This window comes from Lytechinus pictus, chromosome 8 (genome assembly GCF_037042905.1).
Source record: "Lytechinus pictus isolate F3 Inbred chromosome 8, Lp3.0, whole genome shotgun sequence".
In the NCBI taxonomy this organism is placed as follows: domain Eukaryota; kingdom Metazoa; phylum Echinodermata; class Echinoidea; order Temnopleuroida; family Toxopneustidae; genus Lytechinus; species Lytechinus pictus.
In genome coordinates, this window is record NC_087252.1 from 39,069,432 (window position 1) to 39,095,155 (window position 25,724).

The 25,724-nt window shown below is 36.8% G+C and overlaps 1 protein-coding gene across 1 annotated transcript; it reads right to left on the minus strand.

The window, feature by feature from the left end:
• Positions 1–1,714: 1,714 nt before the first annotated feature.
• LOC135155193 (zinc finger protein 91-like) lies at positions 1,715–16,307 on the minus strand. Its single transcript, XM_064104059.1, has 6 exons — positions 16,224–16,307; positions 13,299–13,667; positions 12,030–12,141; positions 9,495–9,696; positions 8,147–8,399; positions 1,715–5,476 (listed from the first exon to the last, which is right to left on the minus strand). The coding sequence occupies exons 2-6, from the start codon at positions 13,654–13,656 to the stop codon at positions 3,756–3,758; spliced, it is 2,646 nt and encodes an 881-aa protein (XP_063960129.1). The 5' UTR covers positions 13,657–13,667; positions 16,224–16,307; the 3' UTR covers positions 1,715–3,755.
• Positions 16,308–25,724: the final 9,417 nt, after the last annotated feature.

Below are 25,724 nucleotides of genomic sequence, written 5' to 3' on the forward strand. Positions count from 1 at the left end.
ATGTACAAAACCTCGCAACCAATTGTAAATAATGATTTGATATCTATACCAGAAGCTGAAGATTTTGGTCTCCTAGACCATCTCGTTCCTTTTCATGCACTTCCCAAAGTTCTTTCATTTCCCTCTTTCATTAATCATCATTACCATCATGAACTGTGTAACATAAAAAAAAATCAAATCTCCAATTCCATGTAACCCACGACCATTTTTAACCAAGGCATGTACAAATCCTGACAACCAAAATTTTGTAAATAATGATTTGTTAATCTTATTTGTACCAGAAGCTGAAGCCATGTCTTGCAAGCACTTGCGATAACAAACTTGACCGTAGACCTCTAAGAATTGCATATTAAACGAGTATAGATTTATTACATAATCAGTACAAGAGTACAAGGTTTTCCTACAAAATACTGTACAACAGAATGCAATTTACTGTTGGCCTATATGTACGCATACTTCAATGTCTTTGGTACATTTACATATGCTTTTATTCGCATTTACATGTACTCTTTTACATTTACATGCACAATTAATTACATTTCCATAATTCACATGTACAAATACATTTACATAATGTACAAATACATTTACACTTACACCTGCATTTACATTTCCAGTTTCATTAACAAACATGAGATGTGTCGAAACAGTCTTCCTTATGAAGAACTTTGTATAAACCCTGAACATCATTTTCAATCTGAGGGAAAATTTAATTTGGCTGGCCATGATCATATATATATATATATATATATATTTAATATATATATATATATATATATAATTGTGATGAGCAAGGACCTAAACATTGCGTGGGTGCTTCAGTGAGTAATATATTGGCGAAGAAGCTCAAAAAGCATTGAAGCTAGAGACGTAGCCTGGATTTCTTCATCTTTTATTAGTACAAGGCCAACTAAATGGCCGAAAGCTTGTACTAATAAAAGTTGAAGAAATCCAGGCTACGTCTCTAGCTTCAATGCTTTTTGAGCTTCTTCGCCAATATATATATATATATATATATATATATATATATATATATATATATATATATATATATATATATATATATACTATATACATGTAACTGTAGTGTTTTAATGAATCAGGAAGGGTTTCATCATACAGTAACATATTCTGAGATGAAAATACAGTAAAGGTTTTGTTTGTTGTTGACAAAAATATGTGACTGAGTTTGATATTTGCTATACTATGATAGTGAAATGATGTAAAGATTAGAGTAAGACTTACATATTGTGTAGGCTCATACTTTCAACAAAGATCTACAATTTAAATGAAATATTGAAGGGGGGGGGAACATTTTGAAATGTTTCGACTTTGGTATCTTGTGAAACTTAATACAAATAAATTCCGTCAAAATAATTGGAGCAGGAATTCGACACGTATCCCAGAATTAAACAAGTGGAGTGCCTCTGGCAGTCTCACCTGCATTACGCGATTCAATACAGAAGCAGTGCTGACTTTGAAAAGGACCATAAGAAAATTATTCATAAAAAAACACCATTCATATAATGATGCAATACTATGTTGATTATGAAAAGCAGCGTTTATAGTCTCACTCTGTCATACAGGTGAGACAAATGAATAACATCAACTTCAATTTAAAATGACATCAACCTCAATTTAAAATAACACAACTTTGAGCTTATACAAACATTACACTAATATAGGTCTACTAGAAGACTCAAACTACTGTGTATATAAGAATAGTAAAATGAATTTATTACATGTCATCCAAGTTATTCAAGAATGATATCTCTTTGGGGAAATGTTGATATTCAATTTTTTTACAAAATGAAAGCAAACAGGTTTCATGTCACTAAGTGGTACTTTCCCATATTTGTCAAACGAGGGCAGCATTCATCAAAGGAAGTTGAACTAAATGCTGGTTTGAGAAGGAAGACTAATAATTACAAATCACGATTTCTAGCACCAAAATAATTCAATAAGCAAATATCTTACACACGGTATAACAGATGATGATGATGACAATGAGGAGGTTGTCAATGATAATGATTATGATGATGGTTATGATAATGATGTTGATGATGAAGATGAATTTGCTAATAATAATGCTACTGATGATGTTAATGATGATGGTCATTATGATTATGATGGTAATGATGATGATGATGATGGTAATGATGATGATGAAGATGATGGTAATGATCATGATCCTGACGACGATGCTAACGATGAAATGATGAAGACAATAATGATGACGATGATACTAATGATAATATAGAAAAGAAGAGGAAAAAGGAGGACCGAGATAGGGGGACACACTTAAGTACTACCAAAGATTCCAAAGCACTGTACAATAATACTAGGACATTTTAATGCAAAATTGGCTTGGAATCAGGAACAAATAAACATGGATTCCACTTAAAACAATGAAAAGAAAGAAAATGATAACACAAACAGATGTGGTTCAGTGCAGAGTTGCAAGGATTCACACGAGGTGACTGTAAAGTCAAGAATAAATACCCGGTATGAAATTTAAAAAAAAATTTACAATAACATGTTCCATCGCCACTGGCAAACTGTCAAGAATGTTGGAAAGAGAGAAAGAAGACTAGATGTATTAAAATTCTTATGATAAAATAAAAATACATAACTTATTTTTTTCTTTCAGAATACATTCTTTGGACTTAAAAAACTAAGATAAATCCCTTTAAGTATGAATGTTGCAAAACGGCAAAAATATTCACAGAAAATATGTCTTTAAACAAATTACACTATGTTATCTCTCAGCATTTCTCAATTACCGAGTGGAAGAACAGCGTACATTTTCAAGGAAGCATTCAGGATTTGTGAATATTGAAAAATAAAAAACATGCTTTTTCTACTTTTTATATTCCTTTGTGTTTCCATGCATCAGTTGCCATATTCCATTCGTAGTATTTCAAATATCGATAATTTCAAAATTGCTCTAAAACCCATTAGTTTAAAATTGCCTTCCAGTAGTTTCCTTTCATTGTCATGACTGTCATTCTTTTATCTTTGTCCCTTCCTGCTCCATGTAATTGTTCTCTTATTTCCTTTTCGCAGTGCCTTGAGCACATAATCAATGTGGATTTGGCGCTTTAGAAATATTCTATATCATTATTGTCATACACGAGTTGTTTTTTTAGAGTATGTCGTCTGGAACCAGCATTACTTTCTTTATAAGATGTGAAGAGTGATTCTTGTCAAAAAATGAATGGACTGCGTACATAATCAAGTACTGTCAATAGTTAACTTACGTTATCACTCCAGCATGGCGCAGCAATAATCATAGAGCCATACTATTTTGTGTGATTCACAAGTCCATGCACAAAATTATTTTTTCTTCTGAAACTGTTTATGGCCAAATTGCAGCGTAACAGTTGTTTTCATATCCATATTCTCTTATATCTTCTCAATCTCATGGCAGAAATTCACAGTTCCTTCACGATTATTTCAGTGATTTTCATAACTTCGCAATAACCAAAGACCCCCAAAACACTGAAAAACTAGATCGTAATCGAGATAAGAATCCAGACAAGTTGAGACTTTTCACGAGGGAAAATTATGTGAACCTGGGGGCTTGGGGCCATTCTTTACAAACCCTGAAATGTTCAAGAGAGCTGAGGAAAATTAAAAGCTGCCAAACTTCCCCTTTCATTGCAGATTTTGGCATTTGGTAGTGATAAGTAGCCCCCCAAAATAAAAAGAAATATATATTCATTGCCTCCTTCTCAAGATGTGTTTGGTCATTTTCACATGAAGCTTCTATCACCAATATTGTTTGCTCCATCAAGAGAATCATGTGTAGCAGCATGGCGAACTAGGGTGAGGTTCAATGAGAACCGCTTCCCGCATACTTCACAAGCGAAAGGTTTCTCTCCTGTGTGTTTCACCATATGGGTCTGGAGACAGTGCTTGGAGGTGAAGGTCCTTTCGCAAATATCACATGCAAAGTTTCTCTCCCCTCGATGGCGCTGCTCGTGCTTTTTCAACGCGAATCCCTCCAGGAACTTCTTGCCGCAGACCTTGCACTCGTGCGCCTTGGTGCGATTCTTGTGTATCCTGTGATTGTGCCTGTAGAGGCGCTCCTCGGTGTGGAACCACTTGGAACATGGCTCGCATTTGAAGAGTTTGGCGCCTGTGTGATCCACTTTGTGGTTGTTGAATCCTTTCAGAGATGCGAAAGTCCTAGGGCATTGGTCGCACTTGTAGGGACGAAGATCCAATTTCTTGTTAGTTTGAGGTCTGTGGACATTGCGGATGTGTGTGTAGAGATCGTGGCTGGTGACGTATCTCCTAGGACAAGAATCATATTTGCAACGGAAAGGACGTGGTCTGTCGTAATAATCAAACATCTTGCCAAGTTTATCAGAGTCTTCTTGATGATGTCTAAGGTGTAAATCAGCATCATCAATCTCTTTGATGCTTGAGGTACTGTCCACACTGCTCAAGCCCATTTCTTCCTCAGATCTTTGCTCTTCCACCTCGCCCATCCAACTTCCATTATCTTCCCCTGAATGATAAGGCTCATGATCACCAAAATCTTCTTCATCAGAGGCAACTTCCTTGGCATAATAATTAGTAGAACCTTGAGTTCCTTGTCTATGACTTTTCATAGCATCTGATCTCCTTTCCGCTTCAGCCTCTTCCCGTCTCCACTGATACTCTTCCTTATCAACATATCGTTTCCTTGGTGCACACTCAGTCCGGTGTGCAATCATGACTGTTTTGTTAGGCAATGTCTCCTTGCACAGCAGACAGAAGTATTTCTCCCGTAGCTTTTTAATACGGTGTCCATTCCTTAAATGCCGATAGAAACTGGACACATAACGGTACTTGCTCTCACATAGGAAACAGTGGTGCAGATCCTCTGCGTGGCTGTTCCGATGCCTGACGTGCGCTTGGAATGTCTTGGAAACCTTGCTGCATACTTCGCAAATGAACTCTTTGATGGTTGTTCGGTGGAACAACTGATGGGAAGCCAGCATACCTTCATTCTGGAAGCTCTTACCACAGGTTGGACACTCTAAACTAGGTCCTACAGAAGTGTCTGGTCTTGACGATGCAGCATCTTTCTTGACCATCGCCGAGTCCTTGCTGCTGTAAATCATAGAATGCTTCCTTGCATCACCCTCTCTGCCACATCTTGAAGAATGCATAATGCTCTGATTGAGATGGCCTCCAGTTAGTAACCTATCCTTCTGCATGGACCTATCTTCCCTGAACACATCCTTCTCGGACGCAGCGCTCTCAGAGGATGTTTGGGCAGCATCGCTTTTGCACAAGGCCTCCCTGGCAAAATGAAGGAGTTGATCCGAAGCAGAAGTGGTACCCCAGGCTGATTGTCTACCAGAGGTTTCTTGTCGGTTGGTAGCCCCCTCTTGCTGCTCATGATTGAACTTGATGTGTCTCAGCATCGTCTTTGAGGTCTTGCACCTGGCATTGCATTCCATGCACTGGAAGTCATCGGTACCTGGAAAGGAAGACAGGGGATGAAACATTAATAAAGCAATTAAAGGGATGATTTCACAATGTCGAAAGTAGAACATCGGGGTTCCCACAGAAATTTGAAAACATAATTCCATGACTTTTCCATGACTACATTGCTGCTTTCCACGACTTCCCGTGACGTCCTGGGAGTTATGTAGAATTTGGGATGTCACAAAACTGGAAAAAATGGAAAGCATTAAACACCAATTATAATAGCAGAGTATGATTACAGAGTAAGAAAGTTGGAAGACATGACGACCTGGAAAGCTGCCATAGCCAAGAGGTAAATGCAATTCCATGACTTTTCACAAATTTTCCAAATTCCCTGACTTTCCAGGACCACAATTTTTTCCAGGATTTTCCATGACAGTGGGAAATCTGGACATTCTCGTGGATAGAAAAACCTGAGAGGTATACCTTATCTTTTTCTATTGAATATCCATGTAAAAAATAATACCTGAAAGGTTTTTTTTATGAGCAAAATGAATGATCGATCTAAAAATTGACAAATACTCAAGGTGAAATGCTTCCTAGAAGTGACTACTGTTCGTATTATAGGTTGTTCGCAGTCTTATTTCAAGTAGAAATCGACCGGTGTGCTGGCTCAGTTAATAGAGCATCACAACTGGGAAGTCAGGAGTTCGAGTCCTGGCTGCGTCAGACCGAAAGACATTAAGAGATGGGGGAGTTGCTGCTACCATGTTAGGCATTCAACGATTCAAGGAATAGAACAGCGTCAATCTGGCGCTGCACAGTGGCAGCTGGGCCCATGATCGATTGGGCAAAATGAATTTTCAGAGGATTTCTATTTCGAACAATAAAATATGGATCATTATTAAAGTTGAATTAAGAAGACGATTCCAAATATTGAGATTTTTACATTAATAGCAACCTTACAACCACCCAAACACTAAGAGGTGATTCGACCCCCCATTTTCTTTTTTCAAAATAGTGAATTTGAACGATTTATCCCTACCCATTTTCCCTGAGTTCGCTCCTGCAATGCCTACCGAGACGGGTGTTCTTTGACTGTGATGTGACCGGGGGGTATTCGGTCCCGGTGTAGTAAACAAGGCAGTGCTGTTTTGTGTACTATGCACGTACGCCTTCATATTTACTTCTGTGTCAAAACTTCATCGTATCGCTATTGATTTTATGTGAATGATATTGAAGGAAGTAATAATTATTCAAAGACATATAGTCAATAATATGTCCCTACATTGTTAAATCTGTTCTTCTTTGTAGCGATTTTAGACGATTTTAATGCCTCGTTTTCGTTCGGGACTGTGTCTGTGGCGAAACAAGTCATAATGGAATAAACTGCAGTTGAAGTTGTATCTGCGAGCCGGAGAACTTGCAAAGAGGAAATGATTAAAAGTATATTTATGGCCGTACTATTATTCCAAATATGTAAATTCCCTCAGAATGATACCATAGACCCTAAAGGAATAATTTCAAGGCGAATAATATGAAATTTGATCAAGATGTTCTCACCAGTCGATAACGTAGCAGACATGTTATTATGACATATTTATCCGCGTATGACGCGGCTCTTGCAAAAAACTAGTTGGTTGCGGAATTGCTTTGTGCCGACCGGCCGCCCGCTCCGGCGCAGCTAGCTGTCGAGCTACCGTACCGCATACCTTTCTTTCTGTCTTCAACTCACTTGCGAATTCCGTTTGTATGTGTGACGGTGACCTCTAGCGTAATTAAATATAGAAAACAACTCGGAAGGCCGAGAAGAATAGTATGTTTGATTCAAGAGTGTTCTGTTGAATGAGCTATAAGTGGAAATGATCCAGAGGATATAAAAATGGAGTCAAAGACAAAAGGAAAGAAGAAAGAGACGCCAGGGGATATCTGCATGGGTCATGAACTGCGGGTCGACATACCAGACCACTACAGTATACACTCAATGCCTGGGTGTTGTGTGTATTGCATAAGGTCTTTGGTGTATTGTATAGGCGTGCAGCGCGCGTAGAGCTGAGCTAGCCGCCGGAATTACTTTCCAGCTACTCACTTGATGGAACATCGTGAAAAAATAAATGAGAAATAGTGAAAATATCATTCAATAACTCACTGTTTGCAATCTTGCATCATGATTTAAGAGTTCATGATAGTTATTCATACTGTTTTTTATACAGGGAAAGTAAAGATTTGTACATATGATTCCTATTTGTTTGATTGGAGTTGCTTTGAAAAAAATTGTAAAATCATCTTTCTCTCTCTGCAGTCTGCATAGCATTTCTGTATTATATTCGGGCACCTCTTATACTAAATTCCCCTCGGTGACGTCACACTTAAGAGTGATTTTTCTGTACACTCGTCTCTCGGGCTCTGACAGGTGGCTAATTTCATAGACTTTCAAAGCAAAATATCGAGAAGGTAGAGGATTTTTGTGACATGCTATCTGTTTGAACAACTGATATACTATATATTGTGTGTGGAACCCATATTTATGGAAACTCACCCCCTTCTTAATTCAACTTTAATATTATTAATGGTATTATACTGATATTAAAATGATGCATTATGAAATCTGAAAAAGGACCAAATACATCCTTATAAGGTGACAAGCTCTTTACAAGAGGGGATATAATTACATGGCTAGGGACAACATGGTTCCATATTTTAGATATCTTCATTTTCCTACCTCTTTGGTAGTTCAGATCGTCCAGTTTTACTTTGCATCCTATCTTCTCCCTGTATTCATCCGAATAGAAGACCTTGAGTTCTGTACCGGGTTGGATGTTGTCTATCGCTCGGTAGTAGATATCGCCGTAATGCTGGAAGGCCTCTAGGTTCTGCTCAGCTGTGGTCCTTGCTGGACTGATGTGGGATAACCAGTTGTTATGGCTGATGTTCCTGCCATCAAGGTAATACCATACAACACCCCGAAGGCAAAGCTGTAATCAAGAAAAAAAAAAGATAAAACTTTAAGGAAATTCAGTTCTGAATTGGTTGATTGTCAAGAGAATTTACCAGTGCCCTTCTTATGTATTCTTTGATTTTATTGGTCTGGTAGACCAATGACAAGCCTCCCAACATTTGAAATTGAAAAAAAAAAAAATCCTAATCACATGGTGCAAATTTTTCTGCTCGATGTCAGGTGTGTCTCCCTCACTTTTTTTTTAAATTGAGACATGTTTAGTATTCTTTAACCCTTTGAACCCAAAAAGAGGGAATACTGGCTTCACCATGAACATGCATACACTTCGCGAAATTGAGTGACGGTTCAGTGTCATTGGTCTTGGATCTATGAAGCCCTGATAATTGAATACCCAAACGTGGAATTTTGTGCAGCCCTCATGTGATTCCAAGTGATCAAGACCCCAAAACGCCGAAAAGACTGTCTATGAGTCTGTTGTGCAAACCCCACACTCACGTTAAGTGGTCTACATACACAGCCTACATGAATAATGACACGTGTACTGACAGCCCTCTCGACCTGAAATAGACAATGGACAATGGATGGTCGAATCTTTGCACTCTCAAGGAAGCCTGGTAGCAGGAAAAAACTGATTACCTGTCAACAAGACATTGATAAACTCTAATAGAGTAATGTGCCTCCTGGTTGTGTTTATGGCTCCTACTTTTTTATATTACATTGTTTGGGCTTGATTACATGCCCTTTGTTATTCTTTTTTTTTCTTCTATCTGTATTTTCTCTTCTATCCTTCTTTCTTTAATCCTTTTCTTCCTTTTTCTCTTCTCCTTTTCTTTTCTCTGTATCTCAAATGTTTTTATTCCATGTGTATTTATACTGTTAATAATAGTGTTTGATATGCTACATGTGTGTTTTTATTGTAACTGTTTAGTGGACATTGAAGATATAACATGCTCTGCTTGCTTACATGTAATCTCTGAATTTGATAATAATGATAAATGCCATTGTCTTTCTCCTGTTTGTATGAACTCTATTTTTGTATTCAGTGAACTTGTTGATCAAAGTTTCAATCAGGGTCTGTGCTTGCAGGTTGATAGACTATAATAACACTCACCTCCCATGTAGATCCTATATCTTGTGCCATCTTCTCATCTATGAGGGATCCATTATAAGGGCCGAAACATTGCCCCTTGTCAATCACCCGCCTACTGACGACACCACTAACATAGTCCTTTTTCCTCTTATGAAACTTGTATTTGAACCCAGGGGGAAGACTGGCACGGATGGTGAGTTTGGGATTTGACCGTATCGCAAAACTGTTGATATCAAAGAGTAGTATATTCATATTAAGATTCAGATTCGTGTTAATGTTAATGAGAATATGTTAATTCATATTGTTTGTACAATACTTGAATATTCATTGCACAATGAATACATCGAGAAAGTGACAAGACATAAATTAAAGACATCGAAAGGGAGAAGCATTTTAGTATAAAGGAAGGAAGAAAACATCATGAAAATATAAAGATGGGCAATTGCGTAAAATAATCAACCTTTTTGTACATCCGACCCCCATTTTTCTCACGTCTTACTTCACTTCATAAACTGACCAAGTCACGATCATTTGAGAGCACTACAGACTGTCATAAGAACCAGAAATCAGAGACAGAAAATTTCATGAACGCCTCACCTACATTATATGGGGTCGGATGTACATGTACATATTTTATGGAGTTGCCTAGAATCTAGATGGAGATAAAGATTACATAGGATAATAAATGCCCAGATATAATCAATATCTATATCTGTTAGAAATCTTTTGTCAACTGAACTACAGGTATTTCAAAATAAACCCATTAATATTGAATCAATTAGCTATTACTATTAGGAGTGGGCTATACATGGGTCAAAAATACTTTTTTTGTAATTTCAATATGACAACAGTTTTTTTTTATTCCTTGTAATGTATCTCAACATGAAATGACAATATTTTTTGTCTCGGGTCCGAGAAAAAAGTGTGCCGGGCCAAAATCCAAAATGGCCGCCAAAACCCCCCAAAATCACAGTTTTGGCCACAACTTTTTTATTTTGTGGTCAATTTCTCTGGTTTTGGTGTCTATTCATATGTTTTGGGGGGCAGGCAATTTGTTTTTCCTATAATTAGTACCTTTAAACCATCATTTGTAGAGTTAAAAGGTAATTATACCTAAATTTTCCCAGTTTTGTAGCCTTTTTTTCAGCCAAAAAGTAGGTTTTATCATCCTGGGGTTCTGGGATATTAGATGGTACGAGGTCAACTATAGCAAGCAGCTTCATATAGCTATATTGCTTTTATTCCTCCACTTTGGGTTTTACGCATATTTGTGAAATTTATTAAGTAAAAAAATGTCAATTATCCATTGGGGCTATACAGTATACATATGTACAATGTACTGTACATACATACTGCACTGCATAAATGCATTGGCCACCATGACAGATAACAAGGCTTGTATAAACTATAGTGTCATAGAAATGAGCTCTCAGGTTTAGATTTAGATGCCTCAGAAATTGAAGATATGTTTTGTCTCAGAAATTAAGGACATGTTTTGTCAAATATGCTAATTCAGGGGGCGGAGAGAGGTAATTTACACTGTAGCTATTCTGGGCCCCGTTGCATAAAAATTGACCATTATGTTAACTTAACTTAATGGTAACTTGCATGCAATCCTTTATTCTGATTGGCTGTTGATCAGCATTACCATGATACTAGTAGTTACCTGACCCCATAAACATAGGCCAGTTAGACACCAGAACCAGGTTTAAAAAAAGCCTCCAAATGAAGAAGATATGGCTAAAAATGTGATGTACGACACGTATATATACATGTATGTGATATTTACATGTAAGTTTAATTTACGTTACTGGTTTCACCATGTTCATCAGCTGACAAGGAATCAAATTCACAATCTAATTCTAAACCTTTGAAGCTCATTTCTATGACACTATAGTTTATATACAGGCCTTGTCATATGCCATGGTGGTCAATGCATGGATATATGCAGTATAGTATGTACAGTGCATTGTACACCGTATAGCCCCTATGGATAAATGACATTTTCTTTTATTTGATAAGATATATTTCACAAATATCCGTAAAACCCAAAGTGGAGGAATAAAAGCAACATAGCTACATGAAGCTGCTTGCTATTGTTGACCTCGTACCATCTAATATCCCAGAACCCCGGGATGATAAAACCCACATTTTGGCTGAAAAAAGGCTACAAAAATGGGAAAATTTAGGTATAATTACCTTTTAACTCTACAAATAATGGTTTAAAAGTACTAATTATAGGAAAAACAAATTGCCTGCCCCCAAAAACATATGAATAGACACCAAAACCAGAGAAAATGACCACCAAATAAAAAAGTTGTGGCCAAAACTGTGATTTTGGGGGGTTTTGGCGGCCATTTTGGATTTTGGTCAGGCACACTTTTTTCTCGGACCCGAGACAAAAAATATTGTCATTTCATGTTGAGATAAGGTAAAAGGAACACAAAAAAACTGTTCCCACAGTAAAACCAAAAATCACCCATTTATAGCCCACTCCTATTACTATTACTAATATATACGAAATAAATTAATTTCATGAGCACATTTTCACTCTACCTTGGTGCAGTGGCATTGTGGGATTGCTTCTCAGCTAAAGGTCGTCTCTGGGCCATGGATGAGGGGGATTCCCCTTCTGAAGGTGTGGGGGACAGAGACTGCAAACTTGGTACTGAAAAAGCAAAGAAGAAAATGGCATTTACATGTACAGTACATGTATAACAAATTGGGAGCACTCCATTGGGCACATGCACAACAGATACATTTGGAACAAGATAGCTTGTGTGACGACAGAAAAATCAAAGAAACAGATCAACGAAAATTTGAGAAATATCGGACAAATAATGAGAAAGTTATGAGCATTTGAATATTGCGATCAATAATGCTATGGAGATCCTCACATTGGCAATGCAACAAATATGTGTCATGTCACTTGTGAAGAACTCTCCTCATTTCATTTCTACATTCACTTAAACTGCCTCTTTTATCACATCTATCAGTAGATCATGTGTTCTTTCTTTAAGAGGGCATGTAATACAGATTTTTAAAGAATACCTCATAGATAAAGAGTTTGTATCACTGTAAGAAACAGGAAGAGACATTTTGGGGGTATTTTATAGTCCTTCAAAGGGAAAGTTGTTCACATGTGACATCACACATCCTCGTCGCATTGCCAATAGGAAATCTCCATAGCAGTAGTGATTGCAATATTCAAATGCTCATAATTTTCTCTTTATTTGTCCAATTTTTCTCAAACTTTCTTTGTTTTTAATTCTGTTTCGACAAAAGCCTACATGTTACAAAGGTTTCATTCCCCTTTAAGATAATTTTTTTTTAATTTTTTGAAATTTTGGTTAATCTGTCAACATCATTTTGCAATAAAGGACTGTCACCTTCGAGGGGGGGGGGTAATAATGTAGTAAGAACTGCAGGTATACATGTACCTCAACAATAATCTAAAATTTTATGATAAACAAGGTTTTATGAACGTTTTCCACCTAAACTACTGTATAGATCTACACTTGTAACGTTAGACCAAAGCAACATTTTTTTTTCCTGCCAACTATTGTGAAGAAATTATTTAAATGTCAAACACTTTATGCACTATAAATCTGTATCATCATGATTTATTTTCTCTTTAATGCTGGTCATGGGCATTGGTGAAGAAACAACAAAAGATGCCCCCCCCCCCCCATAAACAAAGTATAATCCTCTGCACTGATGCCCATGATGAGCATTAAAGAGAAAATGAATCATTGTGATACAGATACAGATGTACAATTGCACGAAAAATGTGTCTGTGACATGCTAAAGAACAACCTTCTTTACCTTGCATTACATTCCTAAGGATATCATTGATGTCTTCATGGTCATCACCATCACGGTCTTCGTCCCTCTCTCCTGTCTCCGCTTCTTTTGCCTCTTCCTCCTCCTCCTCTTCCTTCACCTCTTCTTTCACATACATCACATACTCTTCTCCCGAGTACGTCAGTATTGGAAGGTGCGATAGATCGCCTTGGCTGCTCTGGATCTGGTTAGTCACGGCATCGTCCGAAGCGGTACTCAGCACGGCAAGGCTATCTTCGCTCAGACCTACTCCCCCAGAGTGAATCACAAAATACTGGTCCTGGTCCCGAGTGCCCTGGCCCACATTCTGGTTTTGATGGACATAGCTGTTGTAGTCCATCCTTTCGTGATCTAGAGTGAACAAAATAAATAAATCAGGGTGAAAGAAAATGTTTTGTACAGGAAAGATGCATGATTGTCATTCATTAAGCAGATAGACATCAAAGAGGACACAGAGCTAAAACATTATCTAAATGTGGTACTGCACCACAACTGTACTATAAATCATTACAATCAGAAATTACTACTTCTTTAATAATCACTTAATAAATGGGGGATAAAATGGAGGATACGAACCCGGGGAGGAGTCGTAGTTTGTAACTTTTCAGCCCAATTACAAATCAAATCAAATGTACTGTAGATGCCATTAGAACAGGACTGTAGAAAATGGCACGAAATAAGGGCATCCAAACATCCCTGCTTACTCTCGATTTGTCATGCACATACATGTACACAAATGTCCCTCAATGATCTACTTGGCAGGGTTAGCGGGAATGGGTGTTTGTAGAACAATATATATACAGGGGTGCGAGTCGTCACAAATAAAATGATCTGAAAAAAGCTGAAGAGTATTGAAAAAGTCCAAAACAGAAAGAGCTCCCATACTTTTTGTACAGAGGAAAGCCAAATATAAGCTGAAATTCAGCTGAAAATCAAAACAAAAAAAATCTGAAATCAGATAAAAATCTGAACTCTCACACCCCTGTATATACAAAATTTATTCAACCATCAACAAATAATAATCATATGTAAAATTACATTTTACACTTAGTTGTAAATAATTACCAAGAGTCTATTATCATTATTATTACATCATAATCATGATAGTAATTATTTACAACTAACGTTAAAATAGGTACTCCCACTGGTGCTCTATGTTGCTGTCGCGCATGCGCATGAGTAATCAATGCGTGCCCCGTGTCCGACATAAAAATTGAACTAACTAAGCAATTTCGACATTGTATTTAATATTCTGATTTTTTTATAAGTATTTTCTTATTTATAATGATAATTTTGCAAATTATGCGTTAAATGTTATTTGTTGAGGTAAAAATAGGGTTTGAATGGAGTTAACAAAATCAATGCGTCTGATTGTTTGAGACTAAAAAGGAAAATATGAGAGGTTGCGTGTGAAAAATCGAATTTATTTCATTTGTCAGATATCACGCAAGAAATACAAATGTGAGTGTTTAGAGTATAAACATACGTTTGCATGATTTGTAATCGAAGACAAGCAAAGTATGAACATTGCTGCAACCATATCCAAGTGGGTAAAGTAGTGCTTTGCAATAATAAAACATAGAAAAATGTGTGAAATAAATCCGCAATGGAAAAAAATACAATTTTCAGAAACAATGCTAAAAATGACAACGATCATAAACGTTGGTCATATTTAAAGTTGATAACTTTATGGAAGTTTATATAATATAAGCTTTACGTAGTATAATGTATAATGTTCAACATTCAAAATTTAAGGAGTCGAGACTATACATTATTGCTTTAACATGACATAGGGGCCGATAGGGCCTACCCTACGATTTAAAATGCGCCTCTTCGTATGGACTTTCCATAATCTTTACTTTTATTGGTACAACGAACTTATCTTCATTTGTAATGATTGTGATGGATTCGTAAGCTATTATAATAGGCCTAATCTACATTAAATTCAATTAGCTATTTTGTTACTGCAGATTCATCAGCTCAATTAAGTTAAGTTAGCATAAAATGACAAATCCATCAATTAATTTTCACTGATTAAAATTAAAAATAAAAAAATAACCTGTGACATAACAATAGAATATCGCTGGACTTGTTTAGGGGGTTCATTTCAGGGAATACTTGCCATGAGTATCGTTTTGTTTCCAATACTTGTTAAAAGGGGTGCATTTTCAGAATATGGAAAATACGCTGTACTTGTTTAGGGGCTCAATTCTGGGAATACTTGCCAGTAGTATTTGTTTCCAATACTTGTTAAGGGTAGGATTTCACACGCCAATACTTGTTAAGGGGTGCATTTTCAGAATATGGAAAATACGTGTTTAGGGTGCTTTTCAAGACCCCGTGGTCGCGCATGGTATCCACTCGTCAATGGAAGTGGCCCCTCCATGTCATTTTCAAAACATCGAGTTCCCCATGAAATTGGCGGCATCGCAGATCGATCACCGCAAGGGGCTTACAAGGGCCGTCTGCACCATCCCGAGTTTTCAAAATTAATTAGCGCGCTATTTCTGATCTGGCAAATTATCCCGATCTGAACAATCTCGAGATTGTTTGCAATGGAGACGCAATTATCGCGCCAGTTCGTAGGATTAATCTCGAGATTGCAATCCCAAGTCAACTTGGGATTATTTGCAAAATAGCGCACTATTTTACGAATTATCGCGCTAATTCGTAGGTGCAGACGCACTCGGGATTATTTATTCACGGCGTCAGACCATAATGCATCGATGCCTCGCTCGAGCAGGAATTGCTCTTCTTGCAATGGTGGAGACGGGGTTTATTCCCTAATTCGACTCTCAATCGTGAATAAATTATTTTCAGTCACGCCTCACTATCCTTAAGCACAACCAGTGCAACAACATCAACACCTGAAATAGAAAACATTTATATACTTTCCAAAAAACATACCTGTTTCGAGGGGAGCACCAAGCTTCGACGGCAAGACAGCACGAACGGTACTTACTGACGAATGTACTGAGGCCTCCCTCTGAGTTCAGATCTCGAAGAACTCATCAATGTACTGTACATGCTGTAAGGCCTATTCATCCATCAGAATTCTCTTTGCTCTATATTCTTGCATCCAGTCAATCGTCCACATATCCATCCCGAATAAGACGTCCGTACTGTGCTGTGTCGAACTCGGTCAGTGAATTCCGAATCGTTTAGGAATTCAGACACTCCTCACGCAAGCATTGTTATGCTAATCGGATACTTCTGCTAAGAAAAGAAAATGTATTTATTCCCTAATTCGACTCTCAATCGTGAATAAATTATTTTCAGTCACGCCTCACTATCCTTAAGCACAACCAGTGCAACAACATCAACACCTGAAATAGAAAACATTTATATACTTTCCAAAAAACATACCTGTTTCGAGGGGAGCACCAAGCTTCGACGGCAAGACAAGCTAAACTTATAGCTCCCCCTCTCAGTCAATCAAAGAACGGGTAAACAAGAAAATGAGTTACACGACGCAATCATTTCAATTTAACCAACTTTAAATGTATAATGATAATAATACATGTCTCATTCAACAATCTCATCGAACGCCTACAATCCATCTTTAACAAAGTTATACGTATAATCATACTAGGCTGAGGCTAATTTACCCGGTATAAAAATAATTCTAAAGCCCCAAATTCATAGAAATTGAAAGACAATCCTTCATATTGTCTTTAATATATCCATCCTTAGCAGTCTCCGACCTCCACCTACCATGTTTCTTAAACAACCTGTCTGGAACACCAAAGTTCGCTGCTGCTGTGGCTCCGCCACTTCGGAGGCTATGCATGCCAAAACTCTTTGGATTCAACCCTACTTTCGCCAACGCCTCTCTCAATAATTCTAAACATCTAGTATAAGACAACTGTCCACGTCTTAACTTGTAACTATTACTGGATTTACAGTAATTTAGAGGCCTAAAAAGAAATACTTCATCAGAGGCATCGTTAAGCCCCGCTGCAATCAAATATTTCCTCAAAGCTAATACGGGGCAGGTGGGGAATTTGTAGCACCTATAAGAACCCATGCTCCTTGCCTGTAAATATCGGTTTTACTTTTCATGATGAAAGTATTCACATGAGACAAATACAAGTCTAAATCACATTTACGAATATGTATCATTTCATCAAATCGTAGAATGCCTGCGTAGGAAATCAAAATCATAGCACATAATCGAATATCTAATAGACTCGTTGAAGATCCATACTTCTCAACAACTGCTTTCAAAATGTCTGGGGTTATAACTTCTTTCTTAACAATCGGTTTGTTTAGTACTTTCTTTAAACATTGTAAAACAATATGTATGAACTTGCGATCACAGGGATTAACATTCATCCTTGGCTTGCAGTCAAAATGCCACTTAATGGCGTAAAAAGCCGATTCTATCCTCGAATAAGGAGCTTCTCTTTGATACAAATGAATAAGATAGCGACTAATATCTTCTGGTTCTGCTGTGTCAGAATTTACTTTATTTTGCTTACACTAATCTCTCCAGGTATTCAACGCTCTGTTGTATTTACTCATAGTGTTATCAGCTCTCGAAGCTGTCAAGACCTTGTTCAAAGTTATATCATATCCTTCATGAAGAGAATTTCTGGATTTAAGAAAAATTAAACAAAACTTATAAGCTGGTATATATTTATCTCAACACAATATATTCAAATTGTGATAAATTCTCAAGTTCAGTCATTCTTATCAAATTCTCAAAATTTAATCACTTCTAATACGTTTTACAGCCATGACAGCAAAATTAAACATTAACTATGCAGCTATCCTCAAACCAGGTGGTTTTATATTTTCACTAAAATTTCAGTATGAAATTCATTAGATCACAATTCCATATCATAATTCGTTTCAATCGTCTTGAAGGCTTAGCAAAACAATAGCTTTGGGATTCATTTCCTTTGCGAAAATATTTATTTTTGCCTTAAAACACTTGCAAAAAACTTTCTGAAACATTTCATTCACAAGAATTCTGTAATTTTGAGACTTTGAATGTTTTCAATCATCACCAATTTCTTCATTCTGAGCTCCGCCGCCAGTAAATTATAACTAATTTGAGAATGAAATCTCATATCAATTCCTTATCAACCTTTACGATGGTTATCCTTTTACATAATCATAACATTCTCCAATTTCCATCACCACTTCTTTGCTCTGCAGCATAAGTGGATCCTAGCTATGCAGCTATCTGCCATGCGGCCGTGTAAAAATTACATGTTGCATTCCAACAGTATAATTTTGAATTAACCTCCATCAAATGGATTTATTACATACCAGCATTCATGTCAGCCATCTCTCACAAACCGTTTTTTTTTTTTTTTTTTTTTTTTTAATTATTATTTCTGCCTTGAACGAAAATTCCTTGAGGATTATCAATTTTGAAGTATTCAGAGAATAAGGAACGAAAATCACTTTGTTCAGAGAAAAGAATCGGCCAGAAGGGTGCAGACGGCCAGAAGGGAACAACCAAAGTCCCCCTAGCAGAACAAAACCTTCAGATGCTTAAGTACTTGCCCTATACATGCTATACATTCGATAGGTGGAACCAACCAATTATTCTCGCCCGACCAATCACATGAGAAGGGATCAACATGATCTATTAGGGGACACCAATATTTAGAATTGAACTTCTTAATTTTGAAATTAAAATCGTCCGCAAGTCTGTCCACAGTGTGAGGGCCCCAGATTTTGTCCAAAAATCCGACAAATTCATCTGACACACCCCAATCATCAAAATCTATCATGCGACTTAATGCATCTGCAAAACGGTTCTCCTCTCTGGGAGCCCAATGAACGTGAAGACTAATGTTGTTTCTTTTACACAACTCAAAGATGTGTAAACTCATCTCATGCAATTCTGCAATCATACTTCCTTTATTTACAATCGATCCTACTCCTTTATTATCACAGAGGACCTTGACAGTTTTATGTCTCATGTGAGATACAACTGTTTGCAGTGTCATACTTACTGACTTGAGTTCTCTCCAAGTGGAGTTTTTAACCATTTCAAACTCAAACCAATCTCATCCCATTTCATGCCTGCGCACTCAGAAACCCAGGCCCCGCAGCCTGATGGACTTGCATCAGAATAGATGAAAGTCTGTGGAACTGAATAAGCAGAAATAATGTTTACGTTAAGAATATGCAAATTCTTCTCCAGAAGAAGAACACGAATATTAATTCATCACTATTGATCACATTATGTCCTATCCCAATGTACCCTCCGGATGATTTCGTGATGCATAAATCTGGTTTTTAATTTGAGTAACTGTGCCAAACACTGGATACAATGTATCTTTCCAACTATAACTACGATCTTTCGTTCTGAAACCTCAGGCAATTCTGCTTGAAATGAATCTGAACATAACTCAAGATCCTTCATCCTTCTTTCAGTAATCTTTATATAAGCTACTCTGCTTTCCCGTGGTATTCCTAACCAATCCAAACACTGGACAGGAGTCCATTGAGATATTTCTCAACATTTGGTATCAAACCTGCTTCAAGTAAGTCATTTTTCACCGTCTTGACCATAGTATCATACGAATCAAAGGAAGCAGCACGACCCAATCATCTATATACAAAAAAAAATGAAAATACCATTTCTATACGCCAATGATTAACGATAGGCTTAAATCGTGTAATGAAAACAAAGGTAGCTGTTGCCAACCCAATGACAACACCTAAAAGGAGAAAAACCTTGTACCACTACCAAAATCCCAACTAAAGCCTACAATTTTTCATGCACTTGAAAAATGTAATAATGATGATAACCTTGCTTAAGTTCAAAGGAAAGCATAAAATCTCCCTGTTTTAAATAAGACATGACTACATTCCAGTCTTCAAGTATAATAGTGTTCTTCCACAAGTGTTAGTTGACATAACGTTAACCAAGAATCAGTCTCTTTTTATATCTGAACTCTGAATTGAATCTGAAAGGGGGTAACATCATGGGGTGTAGTGGTGGATTCAACAACCAAACCCTTTTTAATAATAATTCGTTAATGGCTTCAGAAACGAAATCGGGATCGATGTCAATGCTGACTTATCATCTTATTGTAAGGTAATTTGTAACCATGTTCATTGACATCTACAACAAATTGAGATGCATCAGTTGATTTCCAAATTGTAAGGAAGCATTCAATCTACCTTTAACCAAAGGTTCTGAATTTCATTGATCATACTCATAATTTCTCAAATAAAATTCTTCCTCCTACCCTGCACATCTTGTCGAATCAACACTAACGTTACTCGATGTTTCCCAACCGAAACAAATTCAACAATGCTCTGTTTCTATATTTCTTAATTTAGAAGGGCCCGCTGACGGACCAGGAGTAGTCAATATATTCCAGATTGTTTGATCTGTGTCATATCTATGTCTAGGTTCATTAGTAAGAGGTGGAATTCAACCAAAATAACACATCTTTTCTTAACATATAATTATGGACTAGGTATAGAATCAAGAATAGATTCCTTTGCTACGCCCTTCTGATCATTCTACTCTTCAGTTCTCAAATACCACACTTCGTCAAATACAGAACAAAACTGACATTTACCTTGCTCAGTTTGACCATGATCAATGGATCATTTAACTCTGTTGAGCATTGTTATCTCTGAAGGATGAATCTTGCTGGGATCTTGCTTCCTGATACCTGGGCAACTTCTCCAGTGCCCATGTCTACCACAGGCAAAACGTTCGTCGGTGGTCTGAGGCAACTTGCATACCCGCGCCAACTATTTTGTACATATAAGTTGGCGACACTGCCAAGCGAATATCGATTTCTTGACCCAAAGGGTATACGAAATAAGTTGTCGGAAGTAGTAGAAGAACCTTGAAAATTTCCAACATTCTTGCCCAATATAACCTTTGTTTGTTGAACGAAATAACTTACGCTTTCTATTTACACAAGCCTGAGCTTGCCTCATTCTTTTCTCCCTCATCAGTATTCATCCAATGCGGACCAACCTAAAATATAAAAATGATCTCTATATATTTATTTGATTAATCTCCCATAATTAAGTCATAAAGTAATTCCGCTGAAAAACGAACAGCTTCCATTAACAACATAAGGCCATATCTATTATGTACAACCGTTCATAAATTTCAAAAGCAATAGCCTAGTTTGGAATTTTCATTCATCTTTATCTCACTAACCTGCTTCAGATTCATCTGCTTTTCTGATTTGTTTCTTCCTTTTAATTATATCTGCAATACCTTACTTCAGCAAAGCAAGGGCTGCGCCCGCTGCTTACCTTACTCTAATAAGGCAAATTTCTTATCCAACTCCTCCTGGCCTCTAGAATTATATTCATATTGAACCTTATTACCTTTCGAAAGACATCTCCGACGCCCTTTTTTAGTTGTAGAAGCTCCGCTGACCCGGGCAATGTATCGAGAATCAACATAATCAAACAGCCAGCCCAATCTTTAAACGAGCCAATGCTTCCTTTGTAGCATTGCTTACAAGAAGGCGAAGAGACTCCAGATTATTGAGTAAAATTTTCTGAAACTGCCTTTAATTTGTGGCATAACCCGAGGTTAATTTCTTAATTCGCCATTATTTTATATTTAACATCGAATCCAAACGTAGATCTATTACGATAAGGCCTATAGAGTTTAACACGTGGAAGAAGCGTTGAAAATAAGACGTCCGTACTGTGCTGTGTCGAACTCGGTCAGTGAATTCCGAATCGTTTAGGAATTCAGACACTCCTCACGCAAGCATTGTTATGCTAATCGGATACTTCTGCTAAGAAAAGAAAATGTATTTCTTGAATCTTGAGATCAATCGCGGAGAGGGCAAATTGGGCTAAAATCTCGAGATTGAGCAAACTCGGGATGGTGCAGCACCGCCTACAGTGTATAGTTTACCTTTTTTTTCTGATCTGCACATACCGTTACGACTCCATAATTCTTATAAACTTCTTATCACAGAGTACATAATTATCGTATCATCAATCATCATGGCCCTATTTTTTTTCCGAGGGCGCTGTCTGTATCTGACGCCAACTTATTATTTAGCTCGACGTAACCATCAAAATTACACTTAAATTCATCTTTTTGGGTGCAGTTGTAGTGATTGTTGTGTGATATAATACCGGATCTTCATCCATTGATACAACATGTACTTGATTGATCTTTTGGTTTTTGTTTCAACTGTTTATATTATTTCTATTCTATCGGTATACATGTAATTATTTAAAGACACACACATACACTTGAAATCTGGAGACCTTCTGTCTCCCTACCCTTCCTTCATAAATTTGTTTAATATACTTCTGTTTTTTATCATACGCTTTAAATTTAATATTCTGACACCTATTCCTTTGAATCTTATTCTAGCAATGCCGTGCCCCCCCCCCATCTGTTTAATATCCGTACTAATGATTTGGTTTTATCCACCCTATGTATATTTGAGTATGCACTTGTGTTTGTATAGTGTGTGTGTATGTGTCTGGATGCGGGGTGAGTGTGAGGGTGCGTGCGTGCTTGGATATATGATTGTTTAATGAGTGTGTCCTTGTGAATAATTTGGTATTTTCTTTTAAATTATTTTTTTGTGATAATTAATATTCCTTCAAATAATATACAATGTACACTTTTATTGTAAATTCATGGCGCAATTTAGTTTTTAAATAACCATGCCTGTATGTATTTTTATATGTGATTTTGTAATAAAAACATTTATCTATCTGCAGAGGCGAATAATACTTTATATGAACAACAGAATCCCTACCCGACTGCTCTACCTTATTTTGTTAACATATATACATAATATATATTTACACAGGTACTGATTCATTTACAAAAGTCAATATATTTATAGAATAAACTCGTCTTATTATAAGAGTAAAAGTTCAGTTCAATTTTGTGCATAATTCACGCAATTAATTACTTCGTAATTACTGCGTAAGGGCCTATACTCCCAATTCAGAACGTTGAAAATTTATAATTATGTTTGCCAAGAGCTTGCTTGATTACTGCTGTATTGTATAATAAATAAAAAGAGCTCCAGTGTTGACAGTCTTCGCTTTATACATATACCGCGATGATCCTCCACCACAACAACTTGCTGAACTCAAAGGAAAGTCCACTCTTTATGCTCTTTATTTTCGAGGTCTGTTCAACTAGCTCTCATTTCTGCATGAACTGTGTTTACACTAAATTGGTACAAATAATGTGTTCACGTGTGTTCATGATGATCATAACGTCAAAGGTCATCTATTGGTCAAAATATCATGTTGTAAATATGCGATATCAGGCGAGACTACAGACCGGTGAACGACCATGTTCATGAATGCATGTATAGCAGAACAAAATGCTTCAGTCACTATTTTCTCCTTCCGGAAAGAAAAGTGTAATCGAGCCCGGGAATCGAGCACTCAATTGCAACTCGATATTCAATACTTGTATATAGTATATATTATAGTAACTATATATTTCTGTTGCTATTTTTTACTTCCATCTATTGCAATCGAGTATACATTGTAACTTGATTTATGCAGCCATATAGTTATATTCATTATATCAGTTGCTGTTTTCTTGCATCTATTAAAATAAGCTCTTTCTGGCAATCATGCCTTATTTAATTCGATTTATAGGCCCAACTAAACTTTCTCAAAAATTCGCACATCTCCTTTCCAATAATCTTCCAGCAATGCTCCCTCCCATGTATTTTCTTCGTCATCGCTTTCATCATTTAAAACTCTGGTATTCCACCTTGCACGATTTATCTACACCATGGCCATCTTCTGCCTCAACTACATAACCGGTAAACCATACCTTTGCGTTGTCTACAGTCTACTTCATAAACCCAATAAAACATATCCTCCAATTAGCCGCCTAAGAGTAATGCGGATAATTCAATAAAAATTGCGTTCACAAACTCCATAAATTATTTTTACGAGCGCCCGTCCTGAAAAAGGCGGATAATCGTCATGACAACTGGACACGCCCCCTCCAATGCGGTTGTGTTGGAAAAGGGTGACCTTGTGACCGCACCATGGCAATTATCCGCATTATTTGGAAATACGTTCATAAACTCAAAATCTTGTCCCGATGCCGCTATTATGCGGATAATAGCAGCATCAGAATAATGCGGATAACTCTTGTCCTCCTCTGATTTTACGACCAAATTATGCTGCTATTAGCCGCATAATTGTGTTTTATTGGGTTTATGAAAGGGTACCCTACTAATTCTCTTGCTGTTATATCTTTAACGTACATATCCCCACTGTTCAAGTCTTCAACTACATCATTTTGGGGATACGAGTATACAGTTTGTGTATTGGACAAATAAAAATTCATCGACTCATTGTTTTTACTGAGGACGAATGCGGAGTACCAATTTTCTCCTTCATCATCTTCTGTTAAATGCTGAACAATTTTACCAACTAAATCATTGTAATCTACGTTTCGGCCTCTTTTCACTCTTTTTCTTGACTTGTTTTCTATCTCAGATCTCTTCCTTTTCATTTCTTCTTTGAACTGGTATACCCTCTCCTCTGGTGCGAGCAGGATTTCCTCTACTTCGTTGTCATCCTTGTCAATTTCTTGCGTTCTTTCTCTGCTCCTTCTCACGATTTAAATAAGCTGTTCCTTTAGCTCTTCCCACGTCTTCACTCTACCCCATTCTGTGAAATCGAAGATACCTTCTGTGTTTTTCTCTCCGAACACATATCGTCTAGCTTTCAAGTGTACTTTCAGCATTTCCAATTTAATGTCATTGTTCTTCCTAGCGAGTCCTTGATTTATTTCATTTTCTGACATCCATATACAGTCGAGGCCGAAAGTTTACATACACCCATTGAATTCAGTGAAATTTGTTCGTTTGCCAAACATCGTAAAATTTATTATATCTTCAGAAATATAAATACTACCATGACAAATTTGGTGTCAAATGAAAAAAGCACATTACGCTCTTTCACATGATTGGGATGCCACTGGGATTAAAGTAAATTTTAGGTGGAATTTTTTGGAAAGAAAAAAAGTAATATTTGTGTCAAATGTATTCTTTTGTTTGTTATTATATTTTCAAACATCGTTTCATCGAAATATATAAATGTCAAATCTATGATTTATATTACTTTTTCTATTATGATATGTCACCACTGAACAAAAATGTAATCTGAAATGTTTGTGGTGAGAAGTAACTAGCACAAATATGAATTTTTTTTTATTTTTAAACTGTCTAAAATATGAAGATTTTTGGGGGGAAAATGACACCTAAATATTTTTCAGCTCCTGATGACAAAGCAATGTGATGAAGGGCATGACATACTCATTTGTTTGATATTAAATTTGTCATGATAGCACAAATATCTTTATAAGATACAGTAAATTTTATGACGTTTGGCAATTGCCAACTTTTTAAAGAATTTCCTGGGTGTATGTAAACTTCTGGCCTC